The following is a 20870-nucleotide window of genomic DNA, read 5'->3' as shown; positions in this document are numbered from 1 at the left end:
TCAGATATCTATGTTTCTGCATCTGTCCCTATTTCAAATAAACCTTTACATATATAAACTAAGTAAATACGTCCCTGGACACATGAGGACTTTGAATATGACCAATGTATCATCCTGTAACTACTTGGTATCGGATTGATACCTAAATTTGTGGTATCATCCAAAACTAACTAATGTAAAGTATCAAACAACAGAAGAATAAGTGATTATTACATTTGAACAGAAGTGTAGATAGAACATGTTAAAACAGAAACTAAGCAGATTTTAAGTAGATTAAGTTAATTTTCTACCACTTGTCCTTTATAATGTTGACAAAATAATAGAATGATAAATGACACAATATGTTACTGCATACGTCAGCAGATTAATTAGGAGACTTTGTTTGTTTACTTTATAAATAAAGTTGATTTGATTACTACTAAAAGACAAGTTGTCTAGTATGTTCACTATTTTATTTAAGGACTAAATTGCAATAATAAACATATGTTTAATGTACCCTAAGATTTTTTTGTTAAAATAAAGCCAATAATGGCATTTTTTTGTGGTCCCCTTTATTTGGAAAAGTATCGAAATGCACTTTGGTACCTGAACCAAAATATTGGTATCGAGACAACCCTAGTATGTTCCAAGAATGCCTCTTGAGAGACTCTGCAGTCATTGTTAATTGCTGCACGCCAGTTGGATTTTTCACTTGCAAGAGCCTCCCAGTTGTCAATGTCGATGGAGAAATATTTAAAGTACCTCTTGACTAAGTCTTTAAAACATAGGCGAGGATGTCCTTGTGTGCAGCGGAAGTGAAATGCATTGAGGCGATACTAATATAGAGCCAAATAAGAACCCCAGATTTAACAAAAACATTTTATTATGATCGTGACATACACAAAAATAGACGAATACCAAGTTCGCATGTACATGAAAACTATAATAAAGTAAGGTGTAAAAGGAAGATAGTTCCCTACTCAAAACCCCCTAAAAAGTCACTGTTTAGTTAGATGAAACACACTTTAAGAGTCTACAAACTGTAATTTAAAAAAATAAAGGGGTTTTGATTAAAAAAACCAAACAAACATGTGTATACTTCATGGCTGATCAGCTCACGAGGCCTAGAAAAATACAAAAACATGTAATTATAATTCATTCACAAAAATAGGATCGTACAATCAACACAGAGGTTGAAGTTAAAGTACCAATGATTGTCACACTCACAAGGTGTGATGAAATTATTCTCTGCATTTGACCCATCACCCTTGATCATCCCGGGCCGTGCCCGGGAAACATTTTTGGTGATTTAACCCCCAATTCCAACACTTGATGCTGAGTGCCAAGCAGGGAGGTAATGGGTATGACTCGGCAAGGGTCTGAACTCACGACAATCTCAGGGCTGACACTCTAACCACTAGGCCACTGAGTAGGTTGTGAGTACAGGTGAAACAGAAACATATATATATATATATATATATATATATATATATATATATATCCATCCATCCATCCATTTTCTACCGCTTATTCCCTTTTGGGGTCGCGGGGGGCGCTGGAGCCTATCTCAGCTACAATCGGGCGGAAGGCGGTGTACACCCTGGACAAGTCGCTACCTCATCGCAGGGCCAACACAGATAGACAGACAACATTCACACTCTCATCCACACACTAGGGCCAATTTAGTGTTGCCAATCAACCTATCCCCAGGTGCATGTCTTTGGAGGTGGGAGGAAGCCGGAGTACCCGGAGGGAACCCACGCAGTCACGGGGAGAACATGCAAACTCCACACAGAAAGATCCCGAGCCCGGGATTGAACCCAAGACTACTCAGGACCTTCGTATTGTGAGGCAGATGCACTAACCCCTCTGCCACTGTGAAGCCATACATATATATATATATATACAGGTAAAAGCCAGTAAATTAGAATATTTTGAAAAACTTGATTTCAGTAATTGCATTCAAAAGGTGTAACTTGTACATTATATTTATTCATTGCACACAGACTGATGCATTCAAATGTTTATTTCATTTAATTTTGATGATTTGAAGTGGCAACAAATGAAAATCCAAAATTCCGTGTGTCACAAAATTAGAATATTGTGTAAGGCTAATACAAAAAAGGGATTTTTAGAAATGTTGGCCAACTGAAAAGTATGAAAATGAAAAATATGAGCATGTACAATACTCAATACTTGGTTGGAGCTCCTTTTGCCTCAATTACTGCGTTAATGCGGCGTGGCATGGAGTCGATGAGTTTCTGGCACTGCTCAGGTGTTATGAGAGCCCAGGTTGCTCTGATAGTGGCCTTCAACTCTTCTGCGTTTTTGGGTCTGGCATTCTGCATCTTCCTTTTCACAATACCCCACAGATTTTCTATGGGGCTAAGGTCAGGGGAGTTGGCGGGCCAATTTAGAACAGAAATACCATGGTCCGTAAACCAGGCACAGGTAGATTTTGCGCTGTGTGCAGGCGCCAAGTCCTGTTGGAACTTGAAATCTCCATCTCCATAGAGCAGGTCAGCAGCAGGAAGCATGAAGTGCTCTAAAACTTGCTGGTAGACGGCTGCGTTGACCCTGGATCTCAGGAAACAGAGTGGACCGACACCAGCAGATGACATGGCACCCCAAACCATCACCCAACCATGCAAATTTTGCATTTCCTTTGGAAATCGAGGTCCCAGAGTCTGGAGGAAGACAGGAGAGGCACAGGATCCACGTTGCCTGAAGTCTAGTGTAAAGTTTCCACCATCAGTGATGGTTTGGGGTGCCATGTCATCTGCTGGTGTCGGTCCACTCTGTTTCCTGAGATGCAGGGTCAACGCAGCCGTCTACCAGCAAGTTTTAGAGCACTTCATGCTTCCTGCTGCTGACCTGCTCTATGGAGATGGAGATTTCAAGTTCCAACAGGACTTGGCGCCTGCACACAGCGCAAAATCTACCCGTGCCTGGTTTACGGACCATGGTATTTCTGTTCTAAATTGGCCCGCCAACTCCCCTGACCTTATCCCCATAGAAAATCTGTGGGGTATTGTGAAAAGGAAGATGCAGAATGCCAGACCCAAAAACGCAGAAGAGTTGAAGGCCACTATCAGAGCAACCTGGGCTCTCATAACACCTGAGCAGTGCCAGAAACTCATCGACTCCATGCCACGCCGCATTAACGCAGTAATTGAGGCAAAAGGAGCTCCAACCAAGTATTGAGTATTGTACATGCTCATATTTTTCATTTTCATACTTTTCAGTTGGCCAACATTTCTAAAAATCCCTTTTTTGTATTAGCCTTAAGTAATATTCTAATTTTGTGACACACGGAATTTTGGATTTTCATTTGTCGCCACTTCAAATCATCAAAATTAAATGAAATAAACATTTGAATGCATCAGTCTGTGTGCAATGAATAAATATAATGTACAAGTTACACCTTTTGAATGCAATTACTGAAATAAATCAAGTTTTTCAAAATATTCTAATTTACTGGCTTTTACCTGTATATATATATATATATATATATATATATACATATATATATATATATATATATATATATGTATGTGTGGGGAAAAAAAATCACAAGACTATTTCATCTCTACAGGCCTGTTTCATGAGGGGGGTACCCTCAATCGTCAGGAGATTTTAATGGGAGCATTCGCATACCATGGTTTATATAGGGCACAGAGTGGGTGGGTACAGGCTGGCCTAGGGGCGTGGTGATTGGTTCATGTGTTACCTAGGAGGTGTTTCCGTCTATGGCGGCATGTTGTTACAATTTCGCTGCGCTTGTTGAGGGATGACAGGTCTGGACGGTAGATAATAAACAGTTTCTCTTTCAAGCATAGGTTGCATCTTTTATTACCACTATTGTAAGGTGTGCTGGATGCAAGAATTTGCCATGTTATTGAATATTCAACATTATTGTCTTTGAGGTCCCAAATGTGTTTGCTGAGTTCTGTGGTATTTCGCAGGTTTTTGTTCCTGAAAGAAGCCTTGTGGTTGTTCCATCTGGTTTTGAATTCACCCTCGGTTAATCCTACATATGTGTCGGATGTGTTAATGTCCTTGCGTAATACCTTAGATTGGTAGACAACTGATGTTTGTAAGCATCCCCCGTTGAGGGGGCAATCAGGTTTCTTTCGACAGTTACATGAATACCTACGAAAAGAATACCTACCGGAATCAATAAAAGGCTATCGATGCTGTCATCTAGCAAAGCTGAATTTGACCAAGCAACCCCCCCGTACCAAAAAGCCCTTGATGAAAGCGGATACAATTTCACCCTCACCTATGAACCCACGCCAGGAAACCAGCCAAAAAAGAACAGAAAACGAAACGGCATCATCTGGTACAACCCCCCATACAGCAAAAACGTCTCAACGAACATTGGACACAAATTCCTCAACCTGATTGACAAACACTTTCCCAAAGACAACAACCTAAGAAAAGTATTCAACAAGAACAACATCAAATTGAGCTACAGCTGCATGAACAATATACGACAAATCATCTCAAACCACAACAAAACAATTGCAAATGAGCCGTCGACCCCCAGTCAGAACGACTCCAAAACCAACAAAGCATGTAACTGTCGAAAGAAACCTGATTGCCCCCTCAACGGGGGATGCTTACAAACATCAGTTGTCTACCAATCTAAGGTAATACGCAAGGACTTAACACATCCGACACATATGTAGGATTAACCGAGGGTGAATTCAAAACCAGATGGAACAACCACAAGGCTTCTTTCAGGAACAAAAACCTGCGAAATACCACAGAACTCAGCAAACACATTTGGGACCTCAAAGACAATAATGTTGAATATTCAATAACATGGCAAATTCTTGCATCCAGCACACCTTACAATAGTGGTAATAAAAGATGCAACCTATGCTTGAAAGAGAAACTGTTTATTATCTACCGTCCAGACCTGTCATCCCTCAACAAGCGCAGCGAAATTGTAACAACATGCCGCCATAGACGGAAACACCTCCTAGGTAACACATGAACCAATCACCACGCCCCTAGGCCAGCCTGTACCCACCCACTCTGTGCCCTATATAAACCATGGTATGCGAATGCTCCCATTAAAATCTCCTGACGATTGAGGGTACCCCCCTCATGAAACAGGCCTGTAGAGATGAAATAGTCTTGTGATTTTTTTTCCCCACACATACATATATTGCGCTCTACTACGGTATCGAGCACTATTTTTTGGATAACCTTATTAAGACATATATATATATATATATATATATATATTAAAAAATAGCGTGCAAAAGTTATTTCATGTCAGCAATTTAACTTTAAATGTGAAACTAATGTGATACAAACTCGTTACATTTGAATAGTTTTTTTGGTTCTAATTTTGATGATCATAGCTTACATTTTTTGAAAACCCGAAATTTTATGAGATTTTCAATTCCAGGTTTTAAAAGCTGTAAGCCATAAGCATTAACATGAAATACAGTATATATAAAAGAAGGCTTAAATGTATTGAGTTGCATGTTATCAACCCATGTCATATATTAGTTTTACCTTGTAAATCTAATTGCTGCAATACAAAAATCTTTGCACAATATTCCCTTTTTTTTAAGTTTCACCTAATTATCGATCAGCAATTAACACCAGTTTCACATAATTAATCACAGTTTCTTGTTAGTTTTATAATATTTTTTTACTAACAAATACATTATAATAATTCAGTATAAAACTACTATGCCTACTTTAAACAAATGGTTGTTGTTTTACCATAAGAAAGGATTCAGAGCAAATAAAAAGTTTTCCAGAAAAATCTCCCAGATACTTAACAGTGGGCTACATCATGTGTTGTCTTCATTATAATACTTATATAAGACTTTTAATTTTTTGCAGCTTCAAACAGATTTTTTTTGTTGTATTTTTGGTCCAATATGGCTCCTTCAACATTTTGGGTTGCCTTTTTGGAGTCAATTATCAAGACAAATTCACTTTTTATACACCTCAGACCACACGACTTGACTTGATCTGATAAGACATAAGATAATCGGGTGTTTGCTTTCCATATTCAGAAGTGTAAACATTGGGGGGAAAAACAGCTTGATTGTGTAACCAACAGTGTTGGGACTAACACGTTACAAAGTAACGCGTTACTGTAACGCCGTTAATTTCGGCGGTAAATACAGGTAGTAATCTAACACGTTATTTTTTATATTCAGTAACTCAGTTACCGTTACTAAATGATGCGTTACTGCGTCATTTTTTATGTAGTATCGGCTAGAAACTAAGAAGATCTGAGTGTGTTTTATTGGAGCGCTGCGGAAGAGGTGACAAGGAAGAGGCGCGCTGTATGTGAGATCTGAGTGTGTTTTATTGGAGCGCTGCGGAAGAGGTGACAAGGAAGAGGCGCGCTGTCTGTGTGTATGTGTGGGAGGGGGCGTGTCTGTGTTTATTAACAATACATGGCGAAGCCCGAAGTCGAGTTTCTTAACATGGAGATATTCTCACTACTTTTCTTTTGTCGACCACAAAGAAAATAACATTTTAATTAAATGTAAGTTGTGTCTTGGATCAAAGATCCTATCCTACAGCTACATAAGCAACATGCTTCGACGAAGCTAGTAAAGAGAGACACACTTCACCTCCTAAGCAACAGCGGCTGGATTTTAACGAGGCACTGCGCACTGAAGGTACACACACTCTGTCAATTCTCTTATATACTGTTGCTCTTTCATTCTAGACTTCTAGAGCTTTTGATTATCACATCACTGTAAAAGTATAGACTATAAAGTTCACAAACATAAAGAGGGATGCTAGTGGGCCAGGCCAATCTTTCCTTATCTCTAAACTAAAACTGGGGAAATGTGTAGTGTTCTGGGCTTCTGACATGATTTTATTTCAGAATTCCTTGAGAGAAAAAAACCGCCTGGTTAGGCTTTGTGTATGTAGTGTGTGCCTTCCTTGGTTTACAGCTATGTTGTTATTATGCTGTTTGTTACTTATGTATGTTATGTTGCAGCTATTTAAAATAGTTTTGTCAATTTGTTCTGGCCTGAAACAAATTGGCCCTTTGAAACATATCTTTGTCTTTGTGTGTTGTATGTATACCACATTGCTTAGCAGAGTTTAGTGATGCAAATGCATGTCAAGTTGATCAACACATTGTATTATTCTCCAACGCAATAACAGTACTGAAATGAAGGCTAAAAGGGCATTAAATGGGGCCTTAAAAAAAAAAAATTATATATATATATAAAGTAACTAAATAGTTACTTTTCACAGTAACGCATTACTTTTTGGTGTAAGTAACTGAGTTAGTAATTCAGTTACTTTTGAAATTAAGTAACTAGTAACTGTAACTACTTACTGGTTTTCAGTAACTAACCCAACACTGGTAACCAACCTCTTTTGCTGTCATTTTAACATCTAGGAGTTTCAAGCAAGACTTGCCAACATTCACAAATCTGCCCCAACGAAGTAAGGATGTTTCAACATTTCCTACATGCTCCAAATGCATTGTTTTCGTACATGTTAATTGCACGCCATGTATGGTTAAACATTTTTTTTTGTTAAAATGCAGAATTTGTGGTAATATGTTGTTAATATCATTATTGACTTTCAATTATAATTTAGAGGTACAATTTAGAAATTAGACTCAAATTATTTTAAATCCACGTTGTCTTTTTCACTTGCATCAAAACGCTTGTAGTGGTTGGATTTTACTGACGTCACGTCCCGCTCATTAGATATCTGGTGGTCAAGCTAGTTCTCGCGGCTCTCAATGGGTACTAGGCGCCATTCAGCCTTTCTCGAAGAAAAAAAAAGCCCTGTCCTTGTGTTGTTTTTGGCTGTACGAATCGTTAAAATCAACGCAAAGAATAAACGTTTCTTCAGAGTTCCTCGAGGGGTAATCAAAAAGGGCGGGAAGAGTGCGAGGTTTTACGAAACGACAACAAGAAAAGCAGCTCACACTCCAGTGATCATTCCCTTAAAGGTTTGTTTGATATACTTTCAAGTATTATCTTGATATCATTTGTATTTCTTAAACGCGTTTGCTACGAGTGTTTTGTAAAGCAACTCGGCGAGTCTAAATAAAAGAAAGCAAATGTGAGCAAAAAAACCTAAAAGTTTTTACCAAAGGCAACAATCATAAATTAATCTTTCAGCACATACACAATGTTGACATCTATAGTTATATTTTGATAAACAATCATTAATGAATCTTTCAGCACGTACACAATGTTGACATCTATAGTTATATTTACATTATGGAAAACCCAGGTCCAAAACCATGGCAAGTTGTTCTCCCGACAAGACACGACCATTTTCATCCATGATCGCCGTGTGACATCATCAGTGGAGCAAATGCGTGCTGAAGGGCTTGCATTCAGAGAGGCGGAGCTTCACTTCCGTGTTCCGATTACAGTGTAGTGCATTGAGAACACGTAGAATCCTACTGTAACTGGTTTAGTAAGATGGGATACAAGTTCAGTAGAAAGAAAAGACGGTAGACAGGAAGTCTAGAGTAGCTTCTTCACGTCGTCAAAATGTCCAAACCACCTCTTCTTAAACCAATCACACACTTCCGGCTTCACAATAATAGCGCTACGCGTTACATCTGGTCTAACTCCACGAGCAAAATTAAAAATGTCTTATATTACAATCATGCGTTGATTGTCAAATATGTTCTGTAATGTTCTCTGTGATACTACAACCTAAAGAAATTCTAGTACATCAATTGAGGAATATGGAGGGACATTTTCAGGCAGGCGGAAATAAAGTCCATGTTCTTTTATAACATGTCCTCAATTACAGAATGCTTAGCCATCTGAATATTACATTTCATTACTAAATAGAGAAGTTTAAGACATTGCCATGCAGCGATAAGAGTATGATTAACTTGTACAACACGCACAGAATATAATTAACATTTATTTCGATAGAAATATCACAGATTACATTACCAAACTTCTTTGACAATCAAATGATGATTTTAACAATGCATATTTTGTGTTATTGATGCACGAAAATGGTATCTAAAAACGGACGTGTAGCTCCTCCTCTGCAAACAAGTGCTCCGACAACAGGAAAAAAATGTTGTATTCCTTCAAAATCCTAAATCTGGTAAGACAACAACCCACTGCAGGTATTTTTTTGTCATTAAAAGTGTGTTTATGTTCATTTTGTGTTTAGCTGTTTGATGAAAAATATATCTATTTGCGATTCATCTATGAACAAAATGTGATTATTTTATTTCTTTGACAGCCTTACTATTTATTGATGTTTATGTAGTGAATGCTTTTAGTTATACATAGAATTATTTTATGTACGGTAATTGATTGTACAAGTACAAAAGCGAGTGGAAAAATGTAACGAAAGCCATCTAGTGTGACCTGACGTATTTTACCCAAGTCAAATTGATATTAAAGACTTTTTGATCAGACCTATGAAATTGATTCAGATCCCTTTAGATTTGTTTTATTTTGAAACAAATACCAAAAAAATATTTTTTAGGTGCAGTTCTGTGGGAAACACTGAACATGTGTTATACATTTTCTTACACTATTGTGTAATGCGCAGTACAGTACAGTACACTCACCTAAATAGTCATCCATGAGAGAGCCAATAGCAAACTGGAGGGGAAAAAAAGGAATGAAAGTTGATTTTCAACTGGTTTGTTAGACTGACATGGAGGGTCAAATGGGACAGAATGAAATAAATACATCTTAAAATAATTACCGGTACCTAAATGTGTCATTAATTAGTTAAAATTGGATTTTAAAACATACACATGCTATTAAATGTGTCAACTAATTTAAAGTAAAATATATATAATTATTTTTATATTTAATGTATATTTATTTTAATAATATTTAATGAATTATTTCACAATTAAATTATTTCCTGATTAAATTAAATATTGTAGAAAGCAATTATGAATTCTCTGATTGAATTGATTATTCATGGTTTAATTAATTATTTAACTGTTTTTCATGAGTCTGTGGAAGAAGCGCTTCATGGACTTACAGTAGCTTTTCTGTGAACCTTACTCACCAAAATCAGTGGGCGGGGATAAATCCTAGTCTAATGGTTGCTATGGTCTGAAGCCTGGAAGTCTTTCAAAACATGGCGGCTAAGGAGGATATACTCCTACTTTTTCGGGAGTTGGTTGTAGATGTTTTAGACCTTGCACAATACGTGGAAGCAGGACCTGCTGATCCAGAGCATGTAGCAGTTAAAGTAGAGGAATTAGTTCTGCGGTTTCCGACTTAGATATCGACCAGCATTCCTCCACTTCTCTGACAAGCAGGCGTGCCGGGGAACCAAACAAATTTTAGGATCTGCCCCTGGACTTTGACGGTTGAATTTGACAGATAAAACACATTCATGAAGTGCTTCCACACAGGTTGACTCATGAAATGGTTAACATCAAATTGTGAAATAAACATTTTAATTGGGAAATAATTAAATTGTTAAAAAAGTATATTTCTACATTAAATACGTTATTTCCATTTACTTAATTCAAATTTTAATTAATGACACATTAAAGTAATTCAAGATTTAAAGATAATTTCCTTTTGTCCCATTTGACTTTCTATAGACGGACACTATACATCTAGACTGACACTGTACATCACTTGCAAATACAACAGAAATGAAGAATGCCAACACATTATAGCACTGCAAACTGACAAAAATACGTACAATATCATTCTTGTCCACTCTCGTTCCCACAATCTTAAGCCTGATCTCATCATCTTGCTGGATTACGATATCCTTGAAAACAAAGCATTGTTTATTAAGGCAACTTCCTTTAAAAAAGCATTGGCGAAAGATAGTTTGCTTAGGGACCATTTACACAACACTTTAACCAGGGCTTCAGCAACCCATGGCTCTTTAGCGCCGCCTAGTGGCTCTCTGGAGGTTTTTAAAAACAAATATGAAATGGAAAAAGTTGGGAAATATACAGTACAAGCCAAAAGTTTGGACACACCATCTCAGTCAATGCATTTTCTTTATTTTCATGACTATTTACATTGTAGATTGTCACTGAAGGCATCAAAACTATGACTGAACACATGTGGAGTTACTGTATGTACTTAACAAAAAAAGGTGAAATAACTGAAAACATGTTTTATATTCTCGTTTCTTCAAAAAAGCCACCCTTTGCACTGATTACTGCTTTGCACACTCTTGGCATTCTCTCCATGAGCTTCAAGCACACCTGTGAAGTGAAAACCATTTCAGGTGACTACCTCTTGAAGCTCATCGAGAGAATGCCAAGAGTGTGCGAAAAGGTAGTCAGAGCAAAGGGTGGCTATTTTGAAGAAACTACAATATAAAACATGTTTTCAGTTTTTTTCACCTTTTTTTTTTGTTAAGTACATAACTCCACATGTGTTCCATTCATAGTTTTGATGCCTTCAGTGACAATCTAATACCAATCCGATATTGATACTTTCCTGGTAAAATGTAAAAATGAGGAATTATCTTCAAACACAAAAAAAAAAAAAAAAAAAAAAAAAAAAAATCACAGGGAAAAACAAATGATGCCGTTTTTCTGCACTGAATGTTCTCTTATGCAAATTCAACTCTATATGCAGTGTCTCCAGATAGCCTACAATAAAAGCATACATACACTTGTTTTTTTTTTTTATAATACTGAGTGACTCGTTTTAATTGCCGGTTGTTTTCTTGCTAGCGCATTACGTACTTACCTGGGGGAGGAAAACGTAGTTCCCACCAATCCTGTTTCAGTTAGACAAGATTTGGTTATTAAGTCACTTTACACTGTGTTGCTGGTGATATACAAAACCCAAAAGCAGTGAAGTTGTCACGTTGTGTAAATAGTAAATAAAAACAGAATACAATGATTTGCAAATCCTTGTCAACCTATATTCAATTGAATAGACTGCAAAGACAAGATAATTAACTGGTAAACTTTGTTATTTTTTGCAAATATTAGCTCATTTTGGATTTGATGCCTGCAACATGTTTCAAAAAAGCTAGCACAAGTGGCAAAAAAGACTGAGAAAGTTGAGGAATGCTCATCAAACACTTATTTGGAACATCCCACAGGTGAACAGGCTAATTGGGAACAGGTGGGTACCATGATTGGGTATAAAAACAGCTTCCATGAAATGCTCTGTCATTCACAAACAAGGATGGGGCAAGGGTCACCACTTTGTAAACAAATGCCTGAGCAAATTGTCCAACAGTTTAAGAAAAACCTTTCTCAACCAGCTATTGCAAGAAATTTAGGGATTTCACCATCTACGCTCCATAATATCATCATAAGGTTCAGAGAATCTGGAAAAATCACTGCAGGTAAGTGGCAATGCCCGTGACCTTCGATCCCTCAAACGGTACTGCATCAAAAAGCGACATCAGTGTCTAAAGGATATCACCACATGGGCTCAGGAAGACTTCAGAAAACCACTGTCAGTAACATTTATCAACAACACCCAGAAACGCCGCCGGCTTCGTTGGGCCCGAGTTCATCTAAGATGGACTGATGCAAAGTGGAAAAGTGTTCTGTGGTCTGACGAGTCGTGTCCTCCGGACCAAAGAGGAAAAGAACCATGCGGATTGTTCTAGGCGCAAAGTTAAAAAAACAGCATTTGTGATGGTATGGGGGTGTATTAGTGCCCAAGGCATGGGTAACTTACACATCTGTGAAGGCACCATTAATGCTGAAAGGTACATACAGGTTTTGGAGCAACATACAGTGGGGCAAAAAAGTATTTAGTCAGCCACCGATTGTGCAAGTTCTCCCACTTAAAATGATGACAGAGGTCTGTAATTTTCATCATATGTACACTTCAACTGTGAGAGACAGATTGTGAAAAAAAATCCAGGAATTCACATTGTAGGAATTTTAAAGAATTTATTTGTAAATTATGGTGGAAAATAAGTATTTGGTCACTTCAAACGAGGAAGGTCTCTGGCTCTCACAGACCTGTAACTTATTCTTTAGGAAGCTCTTCTGTCCTCCACTTGTTACCTGTATTAATACACCTGTTTGAACTGGTTATCTGTATAAAAGACACCTGTCCACAGCCTCAAACAATCAGACTCCAAACTCCACTATGGCCAAGACCAAAGAGCTGTCGAAGGACACCAGGAAAAGAATTGTAGACCTGCACCAGACTGTGAAGAGTGAATCTACAATAGGCAAGCAGCTTGGTGTGAAAAAATCAACTGTGGGAGCAATTATCAGAAAATGGAAGACATACAAGACCACTGATAATCTCCCTTGATCTGGGGCTCCACGCAAGATCTCATCCCGTGGGGTCAAAATGATCATGAGAACGGTGAGCAAAAATCCCGGAACCACACGGGGGGACCTGGTGAATGATCTGCAGAGAGCTGGGACCAAAGTAACAAAGGTTACCATCAGTAACACACTACGCCGACAGGGAATCAAATCCTGCAGTGCCAGACGTGTCCCCCTGCTTAAGCCAGTGCATGTCCAGGCCCGTCTGAAGTTTGCCAGAGAGCACATGGATGATACAGCAAAGATTGGGAGAATGTCATGTGGTCAGATGAAACCAAAATAGAACTTTTTGGTATAAACTCAACTCGTCGTGTTTGGAGGAAGAAGAATACTGAGTTGCATCCCAAGAACACCATACCTACTGTGAAGCATGGGGGTGGAAACATCATGCTTTGGGGCTGTTTTTCTGCTAAGGGGACAGGCCGACTGATCCGTGTTAAGGAAAGAATGAATGGGGTCATGTATCGTGAGATTTTGAGCCAAAACCTCCTTCCATCAGTGAGAGCTTTGAAGATGAAACGTGGCTGGGTCTTCCAGCATGACAATGATCACAAACACACCGCCCGGGCAACGAAGGAGTGGCTCCGTAAGAAGCATTTGAAAGTCCTGGAGTGGCCTAGCCAGTCTCCAGACCTCAACCCCATAGAAAATCTGTGGAGGGAGGTGAAAGTCTGTGTTGCTCGGCGACAGCCCCAAAACATCACTACTCTCGAGAAGATCTGCATGGAGGAATGGGCCAAAATACCAGCTACTGTGTGTGCAAACCTGGTAAAGACCTATAGTAATCGTTTGACCTCTGTTATTGCCAACAAAGGTTATATTACAAAGTATTGAGTTTAATTTTTGTTATTGACCAAATACTTATTTTCCACCATAATTTACAAATAAATTATTTAAAAATCCTACAATGTGAATTCCTGGATTTTTTTTCTCACATTCTGTCTCTCACAGTTGAAGTGTACCTAAGATGAAAATTACAGACCTCTGTCATCAATTTAAGTGGGAGAACTTGCACAATTGGTGGCTGACTAAATACTTTTTTGCCCCACTGTATGTTGCCATCCAAGCAACGTCTTTTTCATGGACGCCCCTGCTTATTTCAGCAAGACAGTGCCAAGATACATTCTGCTCGTGTTACAACGCGTGGCTTCGAAGTAAAAGAGAGCTGGTACTAGACTGGCCTGCCTGTCGTCCAGACCTGTCTCCCATTTAAAATGCATGGCGCATTATGAAACCTAAAATATCACAACGGAGATCCCGGACTGTTGAACAACTTAAGCTGTATATCAAGCAAGAATGGGAGATAATTCCACCTGAAAAGCTTAAAAAATGTGTCTCCTCAGTTCCCAAACGTTTACTGAGTGTTGTTAAAAGGAAAGGCCATGTAACACAGTGGTAAAAATGCCCCTGTGCCAACTTTTTTGCAATGTGTTGCTGCCATTAAATTCTAAGTTAATGATTATTTGCAAAAAAAAAAAAAAGTTTCTCATTTTGAACATTAAATATCTTGTCTTTGCAGTCTATTCAATTGAATATAACTTGAAAAGGATTTGCAAATCATTGTATTCTGTTTTTATTTACCATTTACACAACGTGCCAACTTCACTGGTTTTGGGTTTTGTACATTATCTCAAATAACTGAGGTACAAAAAGTATTATTATTATTTTGATTTGAGAATCGATATTGTAGCATAAGTATCTGGTATCGGCGCTATCGATATTCTATTGATTCACACATTACTGGAGTACCAGCCGGCAGAGGAGGTGTACCGCCTCAACATGTCTTGCCTTCCTTATAAGGCTTATAAAAGGCTTTTAATTTTTTGCGGCTGCAGACAGATTTGTTTTTTGTTTTTTTTGGTCCAGTATGGCTCTTTCAACATTTTGGGTTGGTTCATGCGGTTTCTTCTTTGCATCAAAAATTGGAAAGCAGGTTTTAAAGTGTTACGGTTTCCTCCATCCATCCATCCATTTTCTACCGCCTACACTAAAGATGGTCTGTCAAAGTCAGGCATGTTCATAACGTGTTCAGTGCAGGCCAACTTTCTTATTTTTACTAGGGAGTTGTCGTGTAAACGTTTTTTCTCACCTCATCAACTGTCTTATAACATGGCGGGTTAGAGTTGGGATCAAACTCCATTTCTGAGGGGATGGACTGTAAGGAGAACATATTTGTTTAAAGTGGATCGGGGGCAGTTTAGAGCATGCAGAGCAGACCGTGTCTAGGGTTCAGGTTGAAAGTGGACTCACGTGACGGGAGATGAAACAAGACATGGGTCCAATTTCTGTGAACAAACCAACCTGCAACACACAAGAAAGACAAGTCAAGTTTATTTGTGGGGCACGTTTCATGCACAAGAAAATTCAAATGGCATTGCATAAAATATCATACGTCAGTTAACACAGTAAATCAGCACATTACATAATCACAATTCAGAACAGCATACAATAGATAAGATAATGGGATGGACGAATATAATAATAAGAGCCAAGCCAAAATAATGTAAGAGTAAAGAAGGTAGAGTAAGCTGAATTACAGGGAAATTTAAAAAAAGTACAATACCCAGTTTTAGAAATACGGAGTGGTGTATAAATATGTTTTTACGTTAGATTTAAAAATGCTGAGAGTTTCAGCAGACTTGCCATTTCCAGGAAGTTTGTTCCACAGAAGATGAGCATAAAAACTAAATGCTGCCTCTGTATGTTTTGTTCGGACTCAGGCAACAGGAAACACACCTGCTACTGATGGTCTGAGGGCTCTGGATGGTTTAAAAAACAGACCAGTTGATCAAACATGTATTTTGGTCCAAACCCATTAAGTGTCTTTTCAACCAACAGTAATATTTTGACGTTGATTCTTTGTTATAAAAAGGAAGCTGGTGTAAGGATCGGAGTGCTGGGGGTTTGTGCCCTCTTGGCAGTTGTAATGATTCACACAACAGGATTTTGGATGAACTCTAGCTGTTTGATAGATTATTAGGAGACCGGTAAATAGGGCTGGGTGATGATCGTGATTAATATGAGTTTGATCTCTATGATCAGCTGTTAGCATATATTACCTCGATCAAACATGGAAGGGATGTCTGTTAGAATATACCGGAGGAGTAAAGAATAAGGATGCAATGGTGCTTGGCATAATCCTGCACGGAACAATCCACCTTTATTGATCGTGATCCTGTGTGTGGAGGTGTGTTTGTGGTATTGTGTGTGCAACCATTAATGTCCATCGTCGCAAAAAAAACAGGCTGGTCACGCTGTAATAAAGTCCAATCAGCGTTGTGCTTCTTCCCCTTACAGAGCTGGAAGTGCAGTCCAGAAGAATAAAATAAAGAACTACGGCTAACACTAGCATATAAGTTGAAACACAAGATTTAGAAGGAGTAGCAACTTCAGTGACGGCTGCAGCTCAGCAGTAATCCTGCCCTCAATGCGGACTCGCAGGCACTCACAGAATGTCTTTGTGACTAAACTACTGTGTTGGTCCCAACTGGTAGAATAAACACAACGACTATTTTAATCTGAAAATGTTTTTGTTTTTATATCCGTTAGAATAATTATGTATATATTATCACACAACTCTTATGGTTATGGGCCGTTGCTATAGTTATTATCAATTGAGCTAAAGTTGTACTTTTCCCATCTGTGCAAAGGGACATTGTCTCGTATCAGTGTTTTCAGACCCTGAATCGGCCTGCTGACTGCCAAGAGAACATCAAGTGCCGTGGCGCAGACAGAGCAAAGACAGGGCGATATCACGAGTGTCAACACATTTGCATTTCATTACGGTAATAGTCATATATTGTGTCTAACTGGAGCTGCTGAGATAAACCCCTTTCTTCAGCGGCAGCTTCAGTGATGTAACCAGGAACCTCCCAAATAAAAAGAGGAAGCACGTGGGCTGGACTTTAGAGCGTAGTTTGGATTTGTAACTACAAAAAATGTCTCTCCTCATTTGAGCCAAATTAAACTCTGTCTCTGCATGATTCCTTGCTTCTTGTCTGTTTATTAGATGTCATCAGTGTTTGAACCTGACAATATCTAAATATTTTGAAACACTTTTTGTTTATGTTTGCTCTGATTGAACTCCTCCGATATAACATGAACTAAAAAACGCTGCAAACACTTTGTGTTCAAATCATTTTTGTGTTAGTGGATACAAACATTTTCATTCCTGAAATAATCATTAAACTTGTTTTTTGTGTTGGTACACATTATTTAACAGTAACTCTAATTTAAACTGCATTTTATTGTACTTTCATTAAATATAAGCTACGGTATTGAGTTAAAAAAAATGCCACAATCTGGGTCACCACTTGCCGTTTGCCAAAGCACCGGTGAGTAGCACTGATGCATACAAGTAATTAAAGGGGAATATTATCACCAGACCTATGTAAGCGTCAATATATACCTTGATGTTGCAGAAAAAAAACCATATATTTTTTTAACCGATTTCCGAACTCTAAATGGGTGAATTTTGGCGAATTAAACGCCTTTCTAATATTCGCTCTCGGAGCGATGACGTCACAACGTGGCGTCACATCGGGAAGCAATCCGCCATTTTCTCAAACACCGAGTCAAATCAGCTCTGTTATTTTCCGTTTTTTCGACTGTTTTCCGTACTTTGGAGACATCATGCCTCGTCGGTGTGTTGTCGGAGGGTGTAACAACACGAACAGGGGCAGATTCAAGTTGCACCAGTGGCCCAAAGATGCGAAAGTGGCAAGAAATAGGACGTTTGTTCCGCACACTTTACCGACGAAAGCTATGCTACGACAGAGATGGCAAGAATGTGTGGATATCCTGCGACACTCAAAGCAGATGCATTTCCAGCGATAAAGTCAAAGAAATCTGCCGCCAGACCCCCATTGAATCTGCCGGAGTGTGTGAGCAATTCAGGGACAAAGGCCCTCGGTAGCACGGCAAGCAATGGCGGCAGTTTGTTCCCGCAGACGAGTGAGCTATCGACCCTAGCTTCCCTGGCCTGCTGACATCAACTCCAAAACTGGACAGATCAGCTTTCAGGAAAAGAGCGCGGATGAGGGTATGTTTACAGAATATATTAATTGATGAAAACTGGGCTGTCTGCACTCTCAAAGTGCATGTTGTTGCCAAATGTATTTCATTTGCTGTAAACCTAGTTCATAGTTGTTAGTTTCCTTTAATGCCAAACAAACACATACCAATCGTTGGTTAGAAGGTGATCGCCGAATTCGTCCTCGCTTTCTCCCGTGTCGCTGGCTGACGTGTCGTTTTCGTCGGTTTCGCTTGCATACGGTTCAAACCGATATGGCTCAATAGCTTCAGTTTCTTCTTCAATTTGTTTTCGCTACCTGCCTCCACACTACAACCATCCGTTTCAATACATGCGTAATCTGTTGAATCGCTTAAGCCGCTGAAATCCGAGTCTGAATCCAAGCTAATGTCGCTACAGCTTGCTGTTCTATGCGCCATTTTTGTTTGAGTTGGCATCACTATGTGACGTCACAGGAAAATGGACGGGTGTATATAACGATGGTTAAAATCAGGCACTTTGAAGCTTTTTTTAGGGATATTGCGTGATGGGTAAAATTTTGAAAAAATCTTCGAAAAATAAAATAAGCCACTGAGAACTGATTTTTAATGGTTTTAACCCTTCTGAAATTGTGATAATGTTCCCCTTTAACTTGTGTGACGACTGTATTATGCTGATAGTATATATTTGTACCATGAATTGATTAACGTGGACCCCGACTTAAACAAGTTGAAAAACTTATTCGGGTGTTACCATTTAGTGGTCAATTGTACGGAATATGTACTGTACTGTGCAATCTACTAATACAAGTTTCAATCAATCAATCAATCAATCAATCAATCAATCAAAGGGAAGGAAGTACAGAGCGCTAATCATTTGTCGTCTGGACTTTTATGGTGTGTTCCATTTATAGTGGGGAGTCGGAATTTCCGAGTTCCTGGCTGGAAGTTTCGACTGGATTTTCAAAATGCAAATGTTTCTTTACTGTTACACCTAAATAAATGCCCTAATTTGATTTGCCTACCATACACAGCCTCAGTCACTTACTCACCTCAAAATAGTCTGAGTGTGTGTGTGTAGGTGTCTCTGTGACAAAAGTTGAACATCTGGCTAGCTAGCTCATCACATCAGTGCAGAGGAGACCCATACGCCTCCAGACTGCAAATGAAATGTGCATGTGCAAAGCTGCCCTTGTTGCCACTTGGTTTAAAGAGTGAGATGTAAATATTTCTTTAATGTCATTAGATAGGGTTCGTTTGTGAATATCACAAACCTCCATTCTTTTAATCTGAGTCATCAATAGTCCCAAAGTACTTGTCGTTTTGCTCTCATAAAGTCTGCCATGATTAGTAGTAGTAGTTGAAGGAAACAGCGACCGTTGTGAGGCGTCTTTGAAATAATGTGCTGCTGTATGCTTAAAATGGCCAAAATACGTAAATATTACATGTTATTATGGATAAATGATAAATGGGTTGTACTTGTATAGCGCTTTTCTACCTTCAAGGTACTCAAAGCGCTTTGACACTACTTCCACATTTACCCATTCACACACACATTCACACACTGATGGAGGGAGCTGCCATGCAAGGCGCTAACCAGCACCCATCAGGAGCAAGGGTGAAGTGTCTTGCTCAGGACACAACGAACATGACGAGGTTGGTACTAGGTGGGGATTGAACCAGGGACCCTCGGGTCGCGCACGGCCACTCTTCCACTGCGCCACGCCGTCCCGGATGTGCCTGTTACTACTATACTTTACTGTACTTGTTACTATATACTTACAGAGTGTATACAAAATGTTGGAGGTTTTTAGAGCGCTTTATGGGCACAATTACTTTTGCTAGCGTTTATTTACCAGTTAGAATGCATAAAAATTTAAAACATGGATTGTGAAAATTCCATAGAGATGTAGTTCCCCTTTAATCGAAACTACATTTAAGCTTGGACTATTTTTAGGGCAATGTGACGTATGTATTCTGAACATGTTCTTATTATATTTATATTAGGGCTGGGCAATATATCGATATACTCGATATATCGCGGATTTGTCTCTGTGCGATATAGAAAATGACTATCGTGATATTCAAGTATATGTTCTCACGCAGTTGCTTTTAGCTGCGGGCATTACACTACAGGCGTTTTTCACTCTTTCTTGTCTCTCCTTCTCACAGACAGCAAGCGCACCTTCTTACATACGTCACATACGTATACGCCCTCTCGGGGGTAACGTTAGCTTTGGTGCGAGTGGTAATACGAGAGAAAGAAGGTGCGAATCTGGTAACAAATGAAGGAAGAATTAATTCCCTAGAAAAACAGCACGGGGTGCATCGTCTGACGGTGGTTTGGCTTCAAGCGGGAATATGTCGAACAGACAACCGTAATTTGTCAAGTGTGGGGCAAAAACGTTGCTACAAAAAGTAGCATTACTGCTAATATGTAGCATCATTTGAAAAGTCACCCGCTAGAGAATGAAGAGTGCTTGAAACTCCGCATGTCAACATTTCCGTTCGGTGCCACACAAACAAAAAGCCGAGGCAAACATTTCCACATCAACACCGTATGAAAAAAATAGTGAACAACAGAAGGAGATTACGTCCGCAGTAACCTACCACATAGCGATTTGATTTCCTA

The 20870-nt window shown here is 38.9% G+C and overlaps 1 protein-coding gene across 1 annotated transcript in view; it reads right to left on the bottom strand.

Annotated features, from left to right (window-relative positions):
• Positions 1–844: 844 nt before the first annotated feature.
• Positions 845–20870, bottom strand: part of polr2g (RNA polymerase II subunit G) — a 27260-nt gene continuing 7234 nt past the window's right edge. The window contains exons 4-8 of the mRNA XM_061930351.1: positions 15479–15529; positions 15318–15383; positions 10657–10728; positions 9551–9584; positions 845–1103 (exon numbers count right to left, since the gene is read on the bottom strand). Coding sequence (XP_061786335.1) covers positions 1090–1103; positions 9551–9584; positions 10657–10728; positions 15318–15383; positions 15479–15529 — 237 coding nt within the window. The 3' untranslated portion in view covers positions 845–1089. The remainder of the gene's footprint in view (positions 1104–9550; positions 9585–10656; positions 10729–15317; positions 15384–15478; positions 15530–20870) is intronic.

Source organism: Nerophis lumbriciformis, linkage group LG36 (genome assembly GCF_033978685.3).
Source record: "Nerophis lumbriciformis linkage group LG36, RoL_Nlum_v2.1, whole genome shotgun sequence".
NCBI lineage: Eukaryota > Metazoa > Chordata > Actinopteri > Syngnathiformes > Syngnathidae > Nerophis > Nerophis lumbriciformis.
The sequence above is the reverse complement of the archived record's forward strand: the minus strand, read 5'-3'. Positions and strand labels throughout refer to the sequence as shown.